The sequence below is a fragment of the Oryx dammah genome, unplaced genomic scaffold, assembly GCF_014754425.2.
Source record: "Oryx dammah isolate SB20612 unplaced genomic scaffold, SCBI_Odam_1.1 HiC_scaffold_28, whole genome shotgun sequence".
Lineage (NCBI taxonomy): Eukaryota > Metazoa > Chordata > Mammalia > Artiodactyla > Bovidae > Oryx > Oryx dammah.
Genome location: NW_024070212.1, coordinates 81,709,792 through 81,731,539, shown reverse-complemented (window position 1 = coordinate 81,731,539; position 21,748 = coordinate 81,709,792). Strand labels below are relative to the sequence as shown.

General features: G+C 38.2%; 1 protein-coding gene across 3 annotated transcripts in view; it reads left to right on the top strand.

Moving 5' to 3' along the window:
• PATJ (PATJ crumbs cell polarity complex component) overlaps positions 1-21,748 on the top strand; it is a 392,470-nt gene that overhangs the window by 40,349 nt on the left and 330,373 nt on the right. For all 3 annotated transcript variants that reach the window (XM_040232710.1, XM_040232709.1, XM_040232708.1), the window contains exons 8-11: positions 7,225-7,443; positions 11,861-11,963; positions 14,284-14,375; positions 17,733-17,874. In XM_040232710.1, the coding sequence (XP_040088644.1) occupies positions 7,225-7,443; positions 11,861-11,963; positions 14,284-14,375; positions 17,733-17,874 (556 nt within the window). The remainder of the gene's footprint in view (positions 1-7,224; positions 7,444-11,860; positions 11,964-14,283; positions 14,376-17,732; positions 17,875-21,748) is intronic.

Genomic DNA, 21,748 nt, shown 5'->3' with positions numbered 1-21,748 from the left:
ATGACCACTTGGAAAACCATAGCCTTGACTAGACGGATCTTTGTTGACAAAGTAATGTCTCTGCTTTTTGATATGCTTTCTAGGTTGGTCATAACTTTCCTTCCAAGGAGCAAGCGTCTTTTAATTTCATGGCTGCAATCACCATCTGCAGTGGTTTTGGAGCCCAGAAAAATAAAGTCAGCCACTGTTTCCACATCTATTTGCCATGAAGTGATGGGACTGGATGCCATGATCTTAGTTTTATGAATGTTGAGCTTTAAGCCAACTTTTTCACTCTCTTTCACTTTCATCAAAAGGCTGTTTAGTTCTTCTTCACTTTCTGCCATAAGGGTGGTGTTATCTGCATATCTGAGGTTATTGATATTTCTCCTGGCAATCTTGATTCCAGCTTGTGGTTCTTCTAGCCCAGCGTTTCTCATGATGTACTCTGTATATAAGTTAAATAAGCAGGGTGACAATATACAGCCTTGACCTACTCCTTTCCTGATTTGGAAGCAGTCTGTTGTTCCGTGTCCAGTTCTAACTGTTTCTTCCTGACCTGTATACAGGTTTCTCAAGAGACAGGTCAGGTGGTCTGGTATTCCCATCTCTTTAAGATTTTCCATAGTTTATTGTGATCCACACAGTCAAAGGCTTTGGGATAGTCAATAAAGCAGAAATAGATGTTTTTCTGGAACTCTCTTACTTTTTTCATGATCTTGCAGATGTTAGCAATTTGATCTCTGGCTCCTCTGCCTTTTCTAAAACCAGCTGGAACATCTGGAAGTTCATGGTTCACATATTGCTGAAGCCTGGCTTGGAGAATTTTGAGCATTACTTTACTAGCATGTGAGATGAGTGCAATTGTGCAGTAGTTTGAGCATTCTTTGGCATTACCTTTCCTTGGGATTGGAATGAAAACTGACCTTTTCCAGTCCTGTGGCCACTGCTGAGTTTTCCAAATTTGTTGACATATTGAGTGCAGCACTTTCAGAGCATCATCTTTTAGGATTTGAAATAGCTCAACTGAAATTCCATCGCCTCCACTAGCTTTGTTCATAGTGATGCTTTCTAAGGCCCACTTGACTTCACATTCCAGGATGTCCAGCTCTAGATGAGTGATCACTCATCGTGATTATCTGGGTCGTGAAGACCTTTTTTGTATAGTTCTTCTGTGTATTCTTGTCACCTCTTCTTAATATCTTCTGCTTCTGTTAGGTCCATACCATTTCTGTCCTTTATCGATCCCATCTTTGCATAAAATGTTCCTTTGGTATCTAATTTTCTTGAAGATATCTTAGTGATATTAATGAATATGATTTTTAATATTAAATAATGTATAAATCGTATGTCATTATTTAGAAGATCTGCGTAGCTATGAGTCAGTATTTTCCGAAGATCAATGTTTAGAATGGCAAAATAATATATAGGTTAAAAAAATCTATTCATAATTCAAGATTGATGAATAGATTTTAATTAAACATTATCTGAAAACTTGTTGATGTTTCAGCTTCCTCATTGCAACTAATCTTTAAGAAATCATCACTTGTCAAGTTTTGGTGTGTTATCAAAGAATTAGGCTGAAAGAGCTATGGAAATAGTCTCCCATTTTCCAAATATATATCTGATAAAGGCCAGATTTTCTTTGTATACTTCAACCAGAGCAACACATGGCAACACACTGAATGCTGAAGCAAATATGAAAATTCAGCTGTCTTCTTTTAAGTCAGATACTAAAGAGATTTGTAACAATTTAACAATACTGTTTTTCTCACAATTTTTTGTTTGTTTTTGTTTGTTTTAGAAAATAGAATTTTTATATAATTTGGCACCAGAGTTTAACGAAGATGACACATTAAGTGTAACCATGGTACCATCTATCACTACAGTCAAGATAATGAACATATTCATCACCCACAAAGATCTATGCCCTTGTATAGTCCCTATTCCTTCATCCTCAATTATTTTTGAGTGTAAAGGAGATCAAGAAGGTTGAGAATGTCATTTTATGGGTGTTTAAAAAGTATCTGTGGCACGAAACAAATAATAATCTTTTAGGATTTTTTTTTTTTGAAAAATTTAGCAATTTAGAGATGAAATATTGTGGAATATTTTGGCATCTTTTCCCACTCAACCCCCCTCCTTTCAGTTCAGTTCAGTTGCTCAGTTGTGTCTGGCTCTTTGAGACCCCATGGACTGCAGCGTTTCAGGCTTCTGGGTCCATCACCAGCTCCTGAAGCTTACTCAAACTTATATCCATCGAGTTGGTGATGCCATTCCAATCATCTCATCCCCTGTTGTCCCCCTCCTTTAGCAATTTTAATAGACTTATTTGCTAGAGTAGCATTTTTCAAGATGCAAAGTGGTTATTTTTAAAGAACAAAGGGTCAAAGAAATTTAGAAAGTACCAAGTTAAACAAAATGAAGTAGATTTCTTTACTGTAAGAATTATCTGAGCTATTAAATATTGATGTATATTATGAATTTTCACAAGGAGAATGTGATGTGCAGATTTTTCGTTGGTAGCACTGTGAATAAAAGCCCAGGTCTGATTTCCACCCTTTCCTGGAAGGGATTGTCACTGTTTCAGGTCTTCAGAATGGGTGGTCATGTGCCCATCAGAGTCATAATGTAGACGTGAGTTTTTATGCTAGACTTTGTTGACTGCCTAATATACAGTATTTTTGTATAATTCTTAAAACAGTCATAGATTTTACCAAATTATAGATATAGAAACTTAAGAAATTGCCCAAAGCTACACAACTTAAAAATGGCAGAGTCAGAATTGAGCTCACATGTGGCAGATTTACTATGTAAATCTATGTACTCAGAGTTGATCCCAGTGTTTTCATTTTCTTGTGTACACCTGTCCAGGGTTGGTCAAGCCTATCAGGGAATTGCCAGCTGTAACAGTAATATTGCTGTTGGCTCTCTTATATAAGGAATATGTGCTGTGCTGTTTTAGTCCCTCAGTCGTGTCCAACTCTATGGGACCCCATGGACTGTAGCCCACCAGGTTCCTCTGTCCATGGGGATTCTCTAGGCAAGGGTACTGGAGTGGGTTACCATGTCCTCCTCCTCTTCCCAATCCAGGGATCGAACCTGGATCTCCCGCATTGCAGGCAGATTCTTTACTGTCTGAGTCACCAGGGAAGTCCAAGAATATCGGAGTGGGCAGCCTATCCCTTCTCCTGGGGATCTTCCTGACCTAGGAATCAAATTAGGGTCTTCTGCCCTGCAGGCAGATTCTTTCCAGCTGAACTACCAGGGAAGCCCATGGTGAGACCTAAATATAGGGGACAGAGCAGTATTCTCTTTCCTCTCCTCCTCATCCCAGCTAAATGGCAGATCAAATCTCTTCAACTAACTCTGTGTTTTGTTGCTAAATCTTTAGAGTTGTTGCTTATGTAACCTGATTATGGCTTTAAAATCATTAAAGGGAATATTGTTTTTCATTTCATGTTTGGGAACGCATGTACAAAAAAAAAAAAGAAGTAAATTACAGTAATGAAAAAAAATGTACTCATACCTTTGACTATTAATACTCACTTGTTGACTATGACAATCTTCATGGTAAGAGAGTGTGAATGTCTTAGGTTTTTAGTTAGATGTGGTTGAGATTGATCGTAAAGTGATACTTACATTCTGCTAAAGGGATTAATTAATACTAAATACTTTCTTTAAAGGCTATAAACTTGTGTAACAGAAAGTTAGAAAAGCAAGTCAGTGTTTCTTATTTTAAAAAGTTCATAAAGTGGCCCCTTGTTTTTCCTTTTGTGTACATATCAGTCAGTATGGGGTAGAGTTGGGGGATATGGCAAAGAAAATCTGAGTCTACAGAAGTATCAGAAATGGATGCATCTGAGAATGCTGTAAGCAAGACATGAGGCTAAAGCTTTTGACATGTAGTATTGAGTTTAGTGCTTACAACTCAACGAGAGAGGAATTTATCCCCATCTTGCTTAAAGAAGGATCTGAGATTTATGTAGGATCAGTAACTGATCTGTGGCCCTATACCTTGGCCAGAGTAGTGCCAGGATGTGTCTAACTCCAATGCCTTTACTTGTCATTTTACTGTTTACTGCCTCTAATGTTGTAAACGAAATGAAAAAATATTGATTTATATGAATTTTTTAGAAATGTTCATTGGTACATAGTTACAATGAGGGGGCTTCCTTGGTGGCTCATTGATAAAGAACCTGCCAGTGCAGGAGAGGTGAGTTTGATCTTTGGGTCAAAAAGATTCCCTGGAGAAGGAAATGGCAATCCACTCCAGTACTCTTGCCTGGGACATCCCATGGACAGAGGAGCCTGACAGGCTGCAGTCCATGGGTTGCAAAGAGTCGGACATGACTGAGCGACTTCCCTTTCACTTTTCACTTTCATGCATTGGAGAAGGAAATGGCAACCCACTCCAGTATTTTTGCCTGGAGAATCCCAGGGACAGGGGAGCCTGGTGGGCTGCTGTCTCTGGGGTTGCACAGAGTCGGGCATGACTGAAGCAACTTAGCAGCAGCAGCAGCAGCAAGGTACTCTCCAAAATTCACAGTACCTGAAACATAAATCTTTTGAGAATTCCGTTCAGCTATTTCAGAAATTTTCAGCAGTTAGAAGTGTGTGTGTTTTTTTAATAGGTATTGGCAATATAAAACTTCTTTGTTTTGCAGAAATCTCTTTCATGTGCTGTGGAGGAATTCTAGGGACATCAAATATATTGAGTGACCCTGTTTTCTCCCAAAGGTGACTTGTAGAGCACAACCTATTTAAAAGTTGTCATGCATTATTGACTTTTTGATATCAGGCAATTATGAGTCATGTTATAATAGCTATCCATTAACCTTTAATATTGGGCTTCCCCTGGTAGCTCAGCTGGTAAAGAGGCTGCTTGCTATGCAGGAGACCCCAGTTTGATTCCTGTCAGGAAGATCCCCTGGAGAGGGATAGGCTGCCCACTCTAGTATTCAAGGACTTCCCTGGTGGCTCAGATGGTAAAGATTCCACCTGCAATGTGGGAGACCTGGGTTCAAGCCCTGGGCTGGGAAGATCCCCTGGGGGAGGGCATAGCAACCCACTCCAGTATTCCCTCCTGGAGAATCCCCTTGGACAGAGGAGTCCATGGGGTTGCGAGGAGTCCATGGGGTTGCAAAGAGTCGAACATGACTGAGCAACTAAGCACACACAACTTTTAATACTAAGAAGGAATGGGACCAGCCAAGGATTAGAGAGTGTGTGTGAACTATTGAGGAAAGTGAGGAATTTTCTTTCTAGAATAATCAAGAATTCCCTGGTGGCTCAGATGGTAAAGAATAATCAAGGCCCAGCTTGAGGCCCCTGAACAGTTGGTTATTCCCAGTAATTTTGCTTTATGTCTATAAACTGGTATTTTCCCTATCCTTCAAATAGGGAAAGGCTGGTGAGGGCTTTGGAAATTTGAGTAGCATAGGGTGGTTGTACTTATTTTGGTTTGGACAAAATTTTCATTTGGTTAGTGAATATGTTCAGTAACATTCTTGGTGAAAATTAAAATGTCTTTTATTTTTACTTAAAACAATGTGAACTTTTGGGCCACCCAATACTTAGTGCCTTCCTTTAATTCCTTAAGGGAAAGAGCATTTATTTTATAAAGTCATTATATTCTCAGAGAAGGCGATGGCACCCCACTCCAGTACTCTTGCCTGGAAAATCCCATGGATGGAGGAGCCTGGTAGGCTGCAGTCCATGGTGTCGCACAGAGTCAGACGCGACTGAAGCAACTTAGGGGCAGCAGCAGCAGCATTATTTTCTGTCAATAACATGTTGCCTTTTAATTAAAGACCAATGATAGAAGTAGCTTGGAATCAAAAGTAATAATTTCATTTTCTGAATTGGGTAGGTATTTAGTGTTATTTTTTAATTTTCGGAGAAACATTTATTTCTTTTGTAGCTCAGACCTAAAATCCTTTAGATTTTCAAATAGTTTTTGAATTGAAATTATCATGTATAACAACCTAGCAGAGAACTTACAATACAGAGTAATAAATATTTTTTAAACCCATAAACGCTATGGATTATGCTAATTTAGCATGGACATGCTAACTTGAATTAAAGTATTTTTTTCTTCAAAAAAAAAAAAATGATACTGTGTTTTCTCTGTAATAGTGTATTACCCCTTCCTCAGCTATTTTAATTTTTTGCCCTTCATACTATCTTTGCCCTTATGCATAATTTTTTCTCTCTTTTGAAAGAATCTGTGAGTTAATAAACTTTTATATTTGAATGTGTGATGCATGCTATGACTTTGAATTTTGGCATAGCTATTTATTGGCTATCATTGATTTATGGTTTCTGTTAAAGAACAAAAAGGACTCTGTACCTTTTAGTTTCCTTCTACAATAGACAGGCTATGAAAGGAGAATGTTAATCAGAAAGTATCAGTAATATGCAGTATTTGGGGCTGCCGGACTTTAAAAGATAGCTGTCATTTTGGTGTCTTTCCTATCAATCTGATTATGATTGTTTTTGCACTTGTGAATTCTGTATAACACCTGTTTTTCTGAAAGAAGAAAATGTTTGACTTTCAGTGACAGGTGCAAATTATCTGCATCATTTTAAATTGAGTTGAGGTAAAATAGGGAAAAAATAATGCTTAGGAAATTACTAAATATGTACTTAGCATGAAATGTCCTTTGTCCAAGTCAAGTATGCAAATACTTATCTCCATATTCTTTATTCTGTGTTCAGGGCATAAATTTGTTCAAGAATCATTTATTTACAGAAGCATCTTACCCTTATTTTTCATGAATACTGATTGTCAAGTAGTTGGTTATTTTATTTCATGTTTGTTGCCTTGGTAAAAATAGAATATCAAATTATCAATGCTTAAAGTAGAAATCCAGCAATTAGTTTTTTCTTCTTCCATAATAATTTCCTCCTTGCATCTATTACTTTTCTCTAAGTCTTTCCAAATGCTTCTGAATTGAATTGCCTGTTTCACAACTTCTATTTGCTTGCAGTAGCTTCTAGTGCCTTCTGCAGAATTCACAGTAAAACATATAGTTTTCTACTCATTATTTTGATCTAACACCTTCTTTCATACAGGTTTCTGCAAAACTGGGGAAAAAGAAGGATGGGAAAAGGAAGGATGGGGAATGGACTTTAGTTTTAAGGCCTCCTTTCTTTCTCCTTCTGATGAATTGTTATTAATGAGTGAAATTAGATCAATGATTTCTCAGAATAATTTTGTTTTTCTGTTTTCTTGGATTAAAGGATGGAAGACTCAAAACAGGGGATCACATCTTGAAGATTGGTGGCACAAATGTGCAGGGAATGACCAGTGAGCAAGTTGCGCAAGTGCTAAGGAACTGTGGGAATTCTGTCAGGATGCTCGTTGCAAGAGACCCAGTTGGTGAAATTTCCATAACCCCTCCTACTCCTGCAGCTTTGCCTGTTGCTTTGCCTGCTGTGGCCAACAGGAGCCCTAGTTCTGTGAGTATATAAATTATTCTTTCATCATAGACTCAGTACTGGGTGTGAAACATTGCCGGATTAGAAATGCTCTCAGTTCCAAGTGCCGTGTGAATGTGGGTCATGTCTCAGTGCTCAACAATAAAGCAGAGGAGAGCCCAACTTGGAGACACTAGACAAGTTTGATTTTCTTCTTTGTCATTTCTCAGGGTTGAGGTTTCAACAGGAGGAGGCAATGGCACCCCACTCCAGTCCTCTTGCCTGGAAAATCCCATGGACAGAGGAGCCTGGTGGGCTGCAGTCCACGGGGTTGCACAGAGTCGGACACGACTGAAGCGACTTAGCAGCAGTAGCAGAGCCTCTACTACTCATCTATAAATTGGAGACTAATAATACCTGCCATTCCTATTTCATTAGATTGGTGAAGAAATATCCAGGTAGTGGAGGGGAAACTGTAAATACTGGTCAATGTATGAGTATTATCACTGATAAGACCAAACTGGCCAAAGGCTGCTGCTGCTACTGCTGCTGCCAAGTCTCTTCAGTCGTGTCCGACTCTGTGCGACCCCATAGACGGCAGCCCACCAGGCTCCCCCGTCCCTGGGATTCTCCAGGCAAGAACACTGGAGTGGGTTGCCATTTCCTTCTCCAATGCATGAAAGTGAAAAGTGAAAGTGAAGTCGCTCAGTCGTGTCCGACTCTGTGCGACCCCATGGACTGTAGCCCACCAGGCTCCTCCATCCATGGGGTTTTCCAGGCAAGAGTACTGGAGTGGGCTGCCATTGCCTTCATCAGGTCAAGGGCAATAGACACTAATAATAATAATATCCTGATTGCTAACAATTGTTATATAATAATTATTATTATTAATCATTATCAAGCACCTAGATTTATCCAAGTCATCTGAATTCTTTGGAAGAAATCTGCAAGATTGGTCTTATCTATTCAATAAATGAGAAGATGGGAGTCCAAATAACTTATTAAAGGTCATATAGGTAGTAAGTTGCAAACTGGGATTTGAATTTAGATCTTTCTGGTCCCTTTTAAGTGTTTGTTTGTTTTTTTCTTCCAGTCTTACTGAGATATAATTGACATACAGCACTTTATAAGTTTAAGGTGTATAGCATAGTGATTTATATACATCGTGAAGTAATCATCACACAGTAAGTTTAGTGAACATCCATTATCTCTATCTGTATAGGTACACAATTAAAAAAGTAGAAAAAAAATTTTCTTGTGATGAGAACTCAGGATTTACTCTCAACTTTTATATATAACATATGATGCTAATTATACTTATCATGTTGTACCTTACATCCCTGCTGCTGCTGCCAAGTCTCTTCAGTCGTGTCCGACTCTGTGCGACCCCATAGATGGCAACCTACCAGGCTCCCCCGTCCCTGGGATTCTCCAGGCAAGAACACTGGAGTGGGTTGCCATTTCCTTCTCCAATGCATTAAAGTGAAAAGTGAAAGTAAAGTCGCTCAGTCGTGCCCGACTCTTAGTGACCCCAGGGACTGCAGCCTATCAGGCTCCTTTGTCCATGGGATTTTCCAGGCAAGAATACTGGAGTGGGTTGCTATTGCCTTCTCTGACCTTATATCCCTAGGACTTATTTATCTTAAAACTGAGAATTTGTAGCTTTTGAACACCTTAATCTGGCCTCCTCACCCTTCAATTCCAAGCTCTTTCCAACCATATCACAGGCTCTGAATCAGGAGATAATGAGGTGAAAGGAAAGAAATAGTTTTTAAAAGGAGGAGCCAGGAAGAAGAGGAAAGAAAAGAGAAGTGATTATGGCAGAAGAGGGTGGGAAGCCACCTCTCATATTCATTTGAGGAACCATTTGATGTCTTCTGGAAAGGCTTTCCCTAATGGGAACCACATGAGAAGAAGTTTTCTGTCAGAGATATTAGAATCTGTCAGAGGTAATAGAATTAGATATATAATTCTAATATCTCTGACAGATATTCTTCTTTTGATTTCTTCTCCAAACTTGTTAGAATCATTTTCTTTTCCCTCCATTACTTTGGATCTCTGAAGACTTCTACTTTGTAATGAGGGACCAATGTAGCTGTGTGGTCAGTGAAAATTTGATGCAAACAATTATTTACTTTTTATTGTTAAAGGTTTGAATTGAAAGCAAGGTGTTATGTTTTTAGACACCTTGAAGTTCAAGCTGGTTTTAGAAAAGGCAGAAGAACCAGAGATCCAATTGCCAACATCTGTTGGATTATTGAAAACACAAGAGAGTTCCAGAAAAACATCTATTTCTGCATTATTGACTATGCCAAAGCCTTTGACTGTGTGGATCACCACAAATTGTGGAAAATTCTTAAAGAGATGGGAATACTAGACCACCTGACCTGCCTCTTGAGAAATCTATATACAGGTCAGGAAGCAACAGTTAGAACTAGATGTGGAACAACAGACTGGTTCCAAATTGGGAAAGGAGTAGGTCAGGCTGTATATTGTCACCCTGCTTATTTAACTTATATGTAGAGTACATCAGGAGAAGGCAATGGCAGCCCACTCCTGTACTCTTGCCTGGAAAATTCCATGGATGGAGGAGCCTGGTAGGCTGCAGTCCATGGGGTCGCTAAGAGTCGGACACGACTGAGCGACTTCCCTTTCACTTTTCACTTTAATGCATTGGAGAAGGAAATGGCAACCCACTCCAGTGTTCTTGCCTAGAGAATCCCAGGGACAGGGAAGCCTGGTAGGCTGCCATCTATGGGGTCCCACAGAGTCGGACATGACTGAAGTGACTTAGCAGCAGCAGCAGCGGCAGCACAGTACATCATGTGAAATGCTGGGCTGGATGAAGCACAAGCTGGAATCAAGATTGCTGGGAGAAATATCGATAACCTCAGATATGCAGATGGTACCACCCTTACACAGAAAGTGAAGAAGAACTAAAGAGCCTCTTGATGAAAGTGAAAGAGGAGAGTGAAAAAGTTGGCTTAAAGCTCAACATTCAGAAAACTAAGATCATGACATCTGGTCCCATCACTTCTTGGCAAATAGATGGGGAAATAGTGTCAGACTTTATTTTTTGGGGCTCCAAAATCACTGCAGATGGTGACTGCAGCCATGAAATTAAAAGACGCTTCCTTGGAAGGAAAGTTATGACCAACCTAGACAGCATATTCAAAAGAAGAGACATTGCTTTGCCAACAAAGGTCCGTCTAGTCAAGGCTATGGTTTTTCCAGTAGTCATGTATGGATGTGAGAGTTGGACTGTGAAGAAAGCTGAGCGCCGAAGAATTGATGCTTTTGAACTGTGGTGTTGGAGAAGACTCTTGAGAGTTCCTTGGACTGCAAGGAGATCCAACCAGTCCATCCTAAAGGAGATCAGTCCTGAATATTCATTGGAGAGACTGATGTTGGAGCTGAAACTCTAATCCTTTGGCCACCCGATGTGAAGAACTGACTCACTGGAAAAAACCCTGATACTAGGAAAGATTGAAGGCGGGAGGAGAAGGGGACAACAAAGGATGAGATGGTTGGATGGCATCACCGACTCAGTGAACTTGAGTTTGAGTAAACTCTGGGAGCTGGTGATGGACAGGGAAGCTAGTTGTGTTGCAGTCTGCGGGGTCACAAACAGTCGGACACCACTGAGTGACTGTACTGAACTGAACTGCTTTTTTACAGAAAATTTTTAATTAGAAGACAGATAATGATAAGTTTTAGGTTAACATTTTTTGCTCATAATAATTATTACTATAATTAGTCTTCTATTTGTTTCTTTTTCTTTACATTAAATTCTTTCAGATACAAATTTATGGTGAGTTTTTTCTAAGTGGTTGTATTAATTTTTTATCATTGTGTGACAAATTATCACAAACTTAGTGGCCTGAAGCAATACCCATTGTTGGTCCACATTTCTGTAGGTCAGAAGTCTTGGTGAACTTGACTGGGTTCTGCTTAGATTCTTACAAAAGCTAAATCAAGATATTGGCCTGGCTGGGCTCTTAGCTAGGTACTCTAGGGACAGTTCATTTCCAAACTGTCATTTTGTTGGCGGAATACAGTTTCTTATAGCCGTAGAACCAAAGTCTCTCTTTACTGTCTGTCAGCATAGGACGTCTTTCAGCTCTTTAAGGCCCTTTGTATTCCTTCTCATATGATGCCTCCTTCAAACCACAGGTCCAGTCCTTATGCTTCACATCTTTTTCACATCCCTTTCTACCATCAATAGGAGAAAACTCTCTGCTTTTGAAGGATGCCTTCTTAGGTTAGACTCACCTGGATAATTTCCCTTTTTCATCACATAAACACAAGAATGGCATCAGGGATCAAAAGTCATGGGGACAATCTTAAAATATGTGTACCACAGGTCTTCAGAAAATACTTGACAAACCATTCACAGATTACCTTTATACATAGTTATATAACTAAACATTATACATAATAAGAATATTTTTCTTTTCAGGACAATTCTACTCTTTTTGAAACTTATGATGTTGAACTCATTAAAAAAGATGGACAAAGTCTTGGGATTAGAATTGTTGGTTATGTTGGAACGTCTCAGACAGGTAGATGAATCATCTCTGTTTTATATTTGGAAATAATTGTAAAGGATGTTAAAGTTTCTAGATAATAAAATTAAATATCTGCAGATTTTAATTTAAACATTGAACAATAAAACCACGAATCTGTAATGGCAACTAGTTACAAAAAATGATTAGAGAATCACAGTTTTATCTCAGTAGTTTTATAGCTGGCTCAATAGTCATTAACAAAAGAATGTAATTATCCAACACAATGTATAACATTTGAATTATACCTCCTCTTGTTTCTAAGATATATATTTTGAATATTGTGAGTGTTACATATTATGGCATTTTATATGTGATAAAGTAAAATGATTACTGCGTGTATTTCATATTGTGAATGTCAAAAAATATTGGTATTATGTTTAATGATCAAAAGAAGATAAAATGAACAGTTTAATTAGAATTATTTTTCTTTCATATAAAGGGAATACTTGTAAGAATAAGTGTATGCAAGAATAAGTGCCCAAGTATCTCTGAATAATATTCCCTGAACTCCTTCATGCAAAGCTCTGGTAATTTTCACTGTAAGAGTTATCCTATTATAATAAGAAATAACTGTAAAAAGGAAAAATAAATCTTTTCCATGAATATTTGCTTGTAAGATGAAAAGTTAGAGTTATAAAATGTTCTAGTGTTTTAAAAATTGCAAGGTTAGAGAGTTAATTTTTTTAAGTTATTATTTTGCATTTTATAGCAGGTGGGAAAGATTAAAAGTGCTAATGTATTCAGAGTCCTGAATGAAATTCATGTCAGACCACCTTGTGCTATTTTAGCCTAATGAGATAGCTGCTTTCAGACCTGTAGATTTTCCTGAGTGCCACCATTTTTAGGTTTAGAACTTAAATGAGTTCCAAAAGAGCTAAGTATGGATTATATAATAATGTTGCCAAAAAACTCTGTGTTGAGTAGCTCTTTAATATGCTGTCCAGTTAGAGAAATCATGGCTAAGTTCCTAAAGTTGTGGTTTATATATACTAGCAATATACTTACAGAGTAAAATGAAGTGAGTAGCTGATAGATAATTGAGAAAAATTGATGTTTATGTTACTGAATGAAGAAAAGAAACATTTTACTTTATCCTCAAAAGAAGTTTTTGGGACTTGAACAGGGAATGGAGAAGTAGCATTGAATCAAAAAACTAGAATATTCTATAACTCAGTATGCTTTTTAATGTGCAGTCTTTCAAAATAATTTTTGCTTTATTCTTTGGAACTTTTGAGCAGTTGGTTTGCTTAGTTTCAGAGGGAGTAGAAAAATGAATGTAAGAAATGTCTGTTCAGGGAGACAAATGTGTAAATAACTCTCAGTTGTTTGAGGATAAATGAAATATATGTTTTAGCAGAGATACAAATAAACTCATCACATGGCAGATGAAAAACTCATTCTGACAGAGGGAAATGGAGAATTCACAAAGAAATAGATATTTGTACTAAACACGGTAAAGGAGAAGGATTTTGATGGCGGGAATGAGATCAACAGGAAGAAAAAAAAATGAGAAAAGGGATAAAATCATGAAAATACTTGGAGCTTTGGGGGAACATCATGAGTCTCGTGTGTCTAGACTTCTGTCTTATTGGAGTGGGTGGTAGTTGGAAGTCGAAATAAAAAAGAAAGTTTGGGGCAAATTATGGAAGTCCTTGAATGTGATTCTATCAAATTTACGGTTTATTACATAGGCTGTAGGAACCAATGATGTTTATTTTCCTTCTATAGAGAATATCTTAAGTGCATTTGAAATTAAGGTAAAAGTATAAAATCATCCAGAGCTATGGTCTTTCTTTTTCTAACTTCTCTTCCAACCCCTTCCCATAGGCATGTATAGTTTCTATACAGTTGTAATTTATATATATATATTATGAGATCTAAAGATAGATAGTCAGATAGAAGCTAATGTGAGTAGTCAACTAAATATAGGCAGGAAGACCTACTAGGACCCTCTTGTCTTCATGCTGGTAAGTAATGATGAAGGCTTATGCCAGGTCACCAGTGAGAAGGGAGAAACACTAAGAGAAGGGAAGACTTAATCTGAGCTCTCCTAAATTCCAGCTGATATTGGAGTGCATTTCATCGAGGTTCCATTACTGATTATTTTTCCAAAAATAGGTATCAGTCAAATCATTTCAAATTCGAGTCACTTGTGATGGTGACAGTTTTAAATAATCCATCAGTTTCTCTGCTTGTGTTCAGAACAGCATTTATCAAGCCTCCAGTGAGCCCCTTTAGCTAATTAACCTCTTGATATGAATTTTGCAATCAAGGCCTAATTAGAGCTATTTTCCATATGTTTTGTGCATCTTAGGAGAAGCTTCGGGGATTTATGTGAAAAGTATAATCCCTGGCAGTGCCGCATATCACAATGGTCAGATTCAAGTGAATGACCAGATAGTTGCTGTAAGTAACTGCCCTCTGTTACAGGATTGAATCAAGTTGAGGGAAGGGGGAGTTATCATTATTACAATATATATGCAATGGAAATGGCTTAATTTAGTTTTATAATGTTTTAAAAAATTACGTTTGTACAGTGAAATCGTATCAATTTGGACTCTCATGGTCCTTAATTTTTTTAATTAAAAACTTTTTTAAATTGAAGTATAAGGTGATTTGTAATGTTGTGCCAATCTCTGCATAGCAAAGTGACTTTGTTTTACACATATATATATACATTCTTTTTTAATATTCTTTTCCACTGTGGTTTATCCCATGAAATTGGATATTGTTTTCCATATTATACAGTAGTTATTTATCCATTCTAATGTTTTTTTTTAACTGCCTGTGAAGAAAGGAGTCATTAATGGTTTTGGTAGGGAAAAAAATACTATATACATATGTATATTATATAATATGCATACACATATATTTGAAAGATGCTCTAACATACTCCTAGAAAACACTTTTCAAGCACCTCTTTGTGTTCTTTATTTTTTTTTCCTCTGTATTTCTTTTTGTTGTTGTTGTTGTTTTTTTTTTGTTCTTTAAATTATTTTTTATTTCTCAGTGCCGTGATTCAATACCATCTGTGTTATCATAAATCCTTTTTTTTTTATTTTTTTTTTTATTTTACTTTACAATTCTGTATTGGTTTTGCCATACATTGACATGAATCCACCACGGGTGTACATGCGTTCCCAAACCTGAACCCCCCTCCCACCCCCCTCCCCACAACATCTCTCTGGGTCATCCCCGCGTACCAGCCCCAAGTGTGCCATATCCTGCATCAGACATAGACTGGCAATTCGATTCTTACATGATATTATACATGTTTCAATACCATTCTCCCAAGTCATCTCACTCTCTCCCTCTCCCACTGAGTCCAAAAGTCCGTTATACACATCTGTGTCTTTTTTGCTGTCCTGCATACAGGGTCAACATTGCCATCTTTCTAAATTCCATATATATGTGTTAGTATACTGTATTGGTGTTTTTCTTTCTGGCTTACTTCACTCTGTATAATTGGCTCCAGTTTCATCCATCTCATCAGAACTGATTCAAATGTATTCTTTCTAATGGCTGAGTAATACTCCATTGTGTATATGTACCACAGCTTTCTTATCCATTCATCTGCTGATGGACATCTAGGTTGTTTCCATGTCCTGGCTATTATAAACAATGCTGCGATGAACATTGGGGTACATGTGTCTCTTTCAATTCTGGTTTCCTCAGTGTGTATGCCCAGCAGTGGGATTGCTGGGTCATAAGGTAGTTCTATTTGCAATTTTTTAAGGAATCTCCACACTGTTCTCCATAGTGGCTGTACTAGTTTGCATTCCCACCAACAGTGTAGGAGGGTTCCCTTCTCTCCACACCCTCTCCAGCATTTATTGCTTGCAGATTTTTTGTGTTCTTTAAATTCATCAATTTTATATGCAACTAATAGACCATTTACTGGAACTATTTATCATTGTGAAAGTAGTTTTTCTATTAACAGTAATTAAAAAAATATTTTTAATTGAAAGATAATTGCTTTAGAATGTTATGTTGGTTTCTGTCATACACATGAATTAACCATAGGTATACATATGTCCCCTCCTTCTTGCATAGTAATTTTGAGTATATACAGAATTGAGATATTCTATGTATTTGAGAATATAGTCATTGCCTTTCATCAACTGAGACTGGTATTTCCTCCATTTAGTAGAAATTAGTTTAATTTTAGTTTATTTTTATAATAATTTTGAAGCAGGTAGACACACATTTAGTGATTCAATCAGAAACAAATGTTGGTATAATTTGAATGTTTGTCCTTCAAGTCCATTTAAGGAAGCCTCTTTCATGACCCTTGGCTTTCTGGTGTTGGCTTAGGAAATGTTGCTGGACTTGACCATTTGGGGACTGGTGATAAAACTTTGGAGAAAATCTTAGGGAAAAAGTTAAGCAGTGGTTTGACTAGCTTGAAGAAGATTGAGTGAGGAGACCTACTGGTTCTGTCGGACTTAAGAGTGTGATTCCCTGGGCCCAGCAAAGAGATGAAGTTTCCAGAACCCTGAAGACAAGGAGTCTTCAAAATATGACTCATTTTCCACTCTACCTTCATTGGCTGAGCAGCTGCTAAGAAGAAAGACTACATCTCCTGATGCCTGGAAAGCAAATGCAACTTTGCTCTACAAGTTGGTTGCTTCTCTGAGGTACCCACCTGTACATTTGGGGAAAAACTTAGGAACAAGGTGAGGAGCAGCAGTCCTTCAATGAGACTGGAGAGACTCTAGGAAAAAATCTGTTATGAAGGAGGCAGTGGGTCAAGTAGAGGAAGTGGCTGTTAAGATGACTAGGAAGCTGGCAAGACAGAAGAAATGCTTGAAGAAGGAAATGAGAGGGCTGGCTGCAGTTGCCCTGGCATCTTCAGAAAGCAGTAGTATCCCAGAGGAATGTGAGGAGACAAGAGAAAGACCCAAAAAGAAGAAAAATGAAGAGCCCCAGGAGGCTCTTAGAAGAATGGAATGGAAGACCCATCTGCCTCCTTCTTCAAACCCAAGAAGAAATCTTTTTTCCAAGGAGGAGCTGGTTCGTAGTGATCTTGAAGAAACAGCTGGCAGTAGAAGTCTTTCCAAGAGAAGAAAACTTTCACCAAAGAAGAACCAGTTAGTGACCCTGAAGAGTCAGGAAACAAGAGAGCCCCAAGGAAAAGAGGAAATTGTCTTCCAAGGAGGAGCCACTCAGCAGTGGACCTGAAGAGGTTACTGCCAGCAAGAGCAGTGACTCCAAGCAAAAGCAAAAGCTCAGAAAGCTCCCCCAGGAAAATCAGAATGGACATCTCCCTAGTGGGGCATAACTTGCAGAGATATTTCACAACCCATTGTCTAGAGCCCAATAAAAACAAAAAACAAACCCCTTCCAAAATAAAAAGAGTGTATGACTGGACTTGACTGAGATTAGTAAATGCCTTCTTTCACATGCTTTTTAAAAATACTGGAAAACCTAATGGAGGGAGATTAGTTCCTTCTGGAAAATATCACACAGTGTTATATGGTACAGGGGTGAAGTATTGGATGGTCTCTTATGGCTTCTATTAATACATCTTGAGAGCTGTGTATAAAAATTGACCACATTTTATGGCACTTTGCATGTTGAATAGAATCAGAGACTAAGATCACTGCCTCTTTCAGGCTGTAAGTCAAATGTATGACTTAGGAATATGGGTTTCAGTTTGCTTTCTAGTTTCTCAGGAAGTTTGTCAGCATGTTTTACTACTAAATTTGCATTCAAAAGAAGCTAACTCGAAACCTCTGTTTAATGTATCTCTTAATGTTGTAGGTTGATGGTGTGAATATTCAGGGTTTTGCCAATCAGGATGTTGTTGAAGTGTTACGAAATGCAGGACAAGTGGTACACCTAACCCTAGTTCGAAGGAAAACATCCTTGTCTGCTTCTTTACATGAAGGGCCCTCAGACAGAGGTAATTAATTCCACTGTCCCTCCTCCAACCTTGTAGTCTGGGTTTAGAAGAATAATTCAATTATGATGTTCTGTAAGTCTGGGAGGGAAAAACTGCCTACCTTATGTAACCCAGTGATGGAGAAGTGAATCAGCTCATTTATGCATTGAAGAAGAGTTTCCTGTGCCTATTATAATATGCCAGTCCAAATGTTAGAACGTGAACCCTGATATGCATTCATCTCTGACAGCGTCTCTAAATGGAGATGGAAGTCATTTTCCCCAAAAGCTTCCAAATTTCATTTATTACTTGCATTTAAATAGTAAAGCTTTGCCAACCTTTGTTCCAGAGGCTCTCATTTGTCTAATGCTTTGACATTTTGCAGACTTCAGGTTTCATATTACTTCTAATATTTGATTCTAATATTTCCTGATTTACTCTGTGAACTATAGCAAGAGAAAATAAAACATGGATTTCAAAGGATGCTTTGATTTATAAAATTATATTGTTATTTTGATTATAAGAATAGTAGATTTATGGAACAAATACATAATTCTATACATGCCAATTTTTAATTGTCAACTTACAGATAGGTCAACAAATTTGGTAATTATGGGAACACATTAAATTTAAGTTGAATGACTACTTAAATAACTAGTAAGTGGAAAATAGTTTCATTAAAATTTGTTAGAAGTTGAATATATATTTTTTCCCATTCTCTGAAGGTATATTATTATATCCTGGAAACTTTTGCTTTCAATTGATATTGAATTATATTGATATTTACATTGGAACTTTTAAAGTTTTGTATGATAGTGAAAATTTTGCTGAAAGGTAGATGCCCTGTCAACTGCATTGTACGTGTGAAATTTAAAATTGGCTAAATAATACAAATTGTACATATGCTATATTGACCTTAAAAGGTTTGCATAAATATTTATACCAATATAATAGTTTTCAGCAGCTCTGATAGAACCCTTGGCTTTAGTCTGCTGTCTCAAATGAACTGTGTCATCTGTGAATCAGCAGTTCTTTACTGGGCATGCCTACATTTTTAATTTTTATTGCGATAGGTTTTGACCCTAAATCTGCACTTCTTCCATGGTTTGGGTGTCCTTCCTATGTGTTTCATACCCTTTAGTACCCTTTGAAGAGCACTTTGCTGGAGCATTTATCATACTACATTGTGGTCACCTGTTTTGTGTGTGGCCACTGTAATGCAGGGGAGTGGTTATGTCTCTATCCACTGTCCCATCTAACACATCTCTGTGTGCCTTCTTTATAGGCAGCAGTTAAGTCTATTTTACTGAAATGGACTGCACAGCTTCTAGCTCTTGAGTGATGCCCCTTTCCCAGCCTTTCAAAAATCTTACCTTTTCTCCTCTAAACTCTTTTTATTTGCATACCTTGTGTATACTTATTTGTATATCAATTTGCATACTATTTGTAACACACAAACAATCATGTATTGCTTTGTACTTTGCACTCTGCCTAATGTGTAACTCTTTTCCCCAAGCTACATCAGCAGCGTCTGGCTGGCATTTGTTTTACTGGCGCTGGGCTGTACATTTAGTGTGTATTAAAAGTTAGATCTGGACATGGAACAACAAACTGGTTCCAAATAGGAAAAGGAGTACATCAAGGCTGTATATTGTCACCCTGCTTATTTAACTTATATGCAGAGGACATCATGAGAAATGCTGGACTGGAAGAAACACAAGCTGGAATCAAGATATGCAGATGACACCACCCTTATGGCAGAAAGTGAAGAGGAACTAAAAAGCCTCTTGATGAAGGTGAAAGAGGAGAGTGAAAAAGTTGGCTTAAAGCTCAACAATTCAGAAAACGAAGATCATGGCATCTGGTCCCATCACTTCATGGGAAATAGATGGGGAAACAGTGTCAGACTTTATTTTGGGGGGCTCCAAAATCACTGCAGATGTTGATTACAGCCATGAAATTAAAAGACGCTTACTCCTTGGAAGGAAAGTTATGACCAACCTAGATAGCATATTGAAAAGCAGAGACATTACTTTGCCGACTAAGGTCCGTCTAGTCAAGGCTATGGTTTTTCCAGTGGTCATGTATGAATGTGAGAGTTGGACTGTGAAGAAGGGTGAGCGCCGAAGAATTGATGCGTTTGAACTGTGGTGTTGGAGAAGACTCTTGAGGGTCCCTTGGACTGCAAGGAGATCCAACCAGTCCATTCTGAAGGAGATCAGCCCTGGGATTTCTTTGGAAGGAATGATGCTAAAGCTGAAACTCCAGTACTTTGGCCACCTCATGTGAAGAGTTGACTCATTGGAAAAGACTCTGATGCTGGGAGGGATTGGGGGCAGGAGGAGAAGGGGATGACAGAGGATGAGATGGCTGGATGGCATCCCTGACTCGATGGACGTGAGTCTGAGTGAACTCCGGGAGATGGTGATGGACAGGGAGGCCTGGCGTGCTGTGATTCATGGGGTTGCAAGGAGTCGGACACGACTGAGTGACTGATCGGAACTGAACTGAATTACTATTAATTTTCTCTGGATAATGATATCATGGCTATTTTTAGAAGCTGCCCCCAATCAAATACCTAAAACATAGTTAAATTTTCCCAATTGCTCCCAAATGTCTTTTGTAACTCCTTTTTCCACTTCTCCTTTTTCCACTTCCCTTACTCCTCTTAAAAACCTCATAAAATCAAGATAATTGATTTTTATGCATTGTACTCATTGCATGTATTATACTTTTTTTTTTTTTTTTTAAGTATAGAAGAATCCCTTGTCCTTGCCTCCATAGCATAGACTTTTTGGAGGGATTTGCTCATTTGTCACTGGAATACTACGTTCAGAATTTGATTGTTTCCTGTGGTGGTATTTAACTTGTTCCTCTATCCCGCATGTTTCTTGTGAGTTGGGAGCTAGAGCTAAAGCCTTACATTCAAGTTCATTTTTTTTGTTTTTGTTACGAGTTATTTACTTATTTAGCTTTTTGGCTGTGCTGGGTCTTCATTGTTGCACACAGGCTTTCTCTAGTTGCAGTGAGCAGGGGCTACTCTTTGTTGCAGTCTGCAGGCTTCTCAGTGTGGTGGCTTCTCTTGTTATAGAGCACGAGCTCTAGGTGCAAGGACTTCAGTAGTTGTACCACATGGGTTCCAGTAGTTTTAGATTGCCAGCTCTAGAGTGCTGGATCAGTAGTTGTGACATGTGGGCTTAGTTGCTCTGCTACATGTGGAATCTTCCCGGACCAGGGATTAAACCAGTGTCCCTTGCATTACAAGGCAGATTTGTAACCACTGGACCACTAGGGAAGCTCGAGTTCAATATTTTTGTAGGAATACTTTGTAAGTCACTTGTAGTCATTTATGCATGCAGGTCAATCTGTATGCAGGTTAAGAAGCAACAATTAGAACTGGACATGGAACAACAAACTGATTCCAAATCAGGAAGGGAGGACATCAAGGTTGTACATTGTCACCCTGTTTATTTAACTCGTATGTGGAGTACATCATATGAAATGCCGGGCTGGATGAAGCACAAGCCGGAATCAAGACTGCCGGGAGAAATATCAATAACTTCAGATATGCAGATGACACCACCCTTACGGCAGAAAGCGAAGAACTAAAGGGCCTCTTAATGAAAGTGAAAGAGAAGGGTGAAAAAGTTGGCTTAAAACTCAACATTCAGAAAACTAAGATCATGGCCTCCAGTCCCATCATTTCATGGCAGATAGATGGGGAAACAATGGAAATAATGAGAGACTTTTTTTGAGGGGCTCCAAAATCACTGCAGATGGTGAATGCAGCCATGAAATTAAAAGATGCTTGCTCCTTGAAAGAAAAGCTATGACCAACCTAGACAGCATATTAAAAAGCAGAGACATTACTTTGCCAACAAAGTTCCATCTAGTC